This window comes from Mesitornis unicolor, unplaced genomic scaffold (assembly GCF_000695765.1).
Source record: "Mesitornis unicolor isolate BGI_N332 unplaced genomic scaffold, ASM69576v1 scaffold32665, whole genome shotgun sequence".
In the NCBI taxonomy this organism is placed as follows: domain Eukaryota; kingdom Metazoa; phylum Chordata; class Aves; order Mesitornithiformes; family Mesitornithidae; genus Mesitornis; species Mesitornis unicolor.
The window spans coordinates 665-1,891 of record NW_010186693.1 but is presented as its reverse complement, the minus strand read 5'-3'; the positions used below and the strand labels follow the sequence as shown (position 1 = coordinate 1,891).

At 57.2% G+C, this 1,227-nt stretch overlaps 1 protein-coding gene across 1 annotated transcript in view; it reads left to right on the top strand.

Annotated features, from left to right (window-relative positions):
• SEMA4A (sema domain, immunoglobulin domain (Ig), transmembrane domain (TM) and short cytoplasmic domain, (semaphorin) 4A) overlaps window positions 1-1,227 on the top strand; it is a gene marked incomplete at both ends in the record, with an annotated part of 2,353 nt that overhangs the window by 541 nt on the left and 585 nt on the right. The window contains 2 exons of the mRNA XM_010185221.1: window positions 1-27; window positions 1,119-1,214. The exon at window positions 1-27 is cut by the window's left edge and continues 101 nt beyond it. Coding sequence (XP_010183523.1) covers window positions 1-27; window positions 1,119-1,214 — 123 coding nt within the window. The remainder of the gene's footprint in view (window positions 28-1,118; window positions 1,215-1,227) is intronic.

The window sequence follows — 1,227 nt, the reverse complement described above, 5'->3', positions numbered from 1 at the left end:
GTGCCGCGGGTGGCCCGGGTCTGCAAGGTGGGCGGGAGGCAATGGTGGGGGATGATGATGGGGGATGAGGATGGGGAATGATGATGGGGAATGATGGTGTGGGATGATGATGGGAAATGATGGCAGAGGATGATGATGGTGGATGATGATGGGGAATGATGGGGGGGGATGATGGTGTGAGATGATGGTGGAGGACGGTGGCGGGGTCCAGTGACAGGGGATGATGATGTGGGACGATGTCAGGGGATGATGATGGTGAATGATGTTGGGGAATGATGGTGGGGACAATGGAGTGGGATGATGGTGGGGGTTGATGATGGATGATGGTGGACGATGACAGGGAACAGTGGTGGAGGATGATGATGGGGAATGATGGCAGGAGACGATGGTGGGGTCTGGTGATGGGGGACAGTGGTGTGGGACGATAACAGGGGACGATGGTGGGAGATGATGGCAGAGGATGATGATGGTGGATGATGATGGGGAACGGTGGCAGGGGATGATGGTGTGGGACAATGACAGGGGACAATGGTGGGAGATGATGATGGTGGATGGTGATGGGGAATGATGGTGGGGGATGATGACGAGGGACAACAGTGGGAGATGATGATGGGGAATGATGGCAGGGGATGATGGTGGGGTCTGGTGATTGGGGACGATGGTGTGGGATGATGACAGGGAATGATGACGGGGAACGATGGCAGGGGATGATGGTGGGGTCTGGTGATTGGGGACGATGGTGTGGGACGATGACAGGGAACAATGGTTGGGGACAATGGTGGGGACAATGACAGAGAATGATGACGGGGAACGATGGCAGGGGACGATGGTGGGGTCTGGTGATTGGGAACGATGGTGTGGGATGATGATGGGGGACGATGGGAGATGATGGTGAGGGATGATGGCAGGGGATTATGGCAGGAAACGGTGGTGGAAGATGATGACGGGACAATGACAGAGGAAGGTGATGGGGAATGATGGTGGGAGGCAATGGTGGGGGACGATGGTGGAGGATGATGATGGGGGACGATGGTGGGGGATGCTGATGAAGAACAATGGTTGGGGACGATGAGGGTACCCATCTCCTGGGTCTGAACGTCCCCCCCTGTGTCCCCCAGAGCGATGTCGGGGGGGACAAGGTGCTGCAGAAGAAGTGGACGACGTTCCTGAAGGCTCAGCTGCTGTGCTCGCAGCCCGGCCGCTTCCCCTTCAACGTCATCCACCACG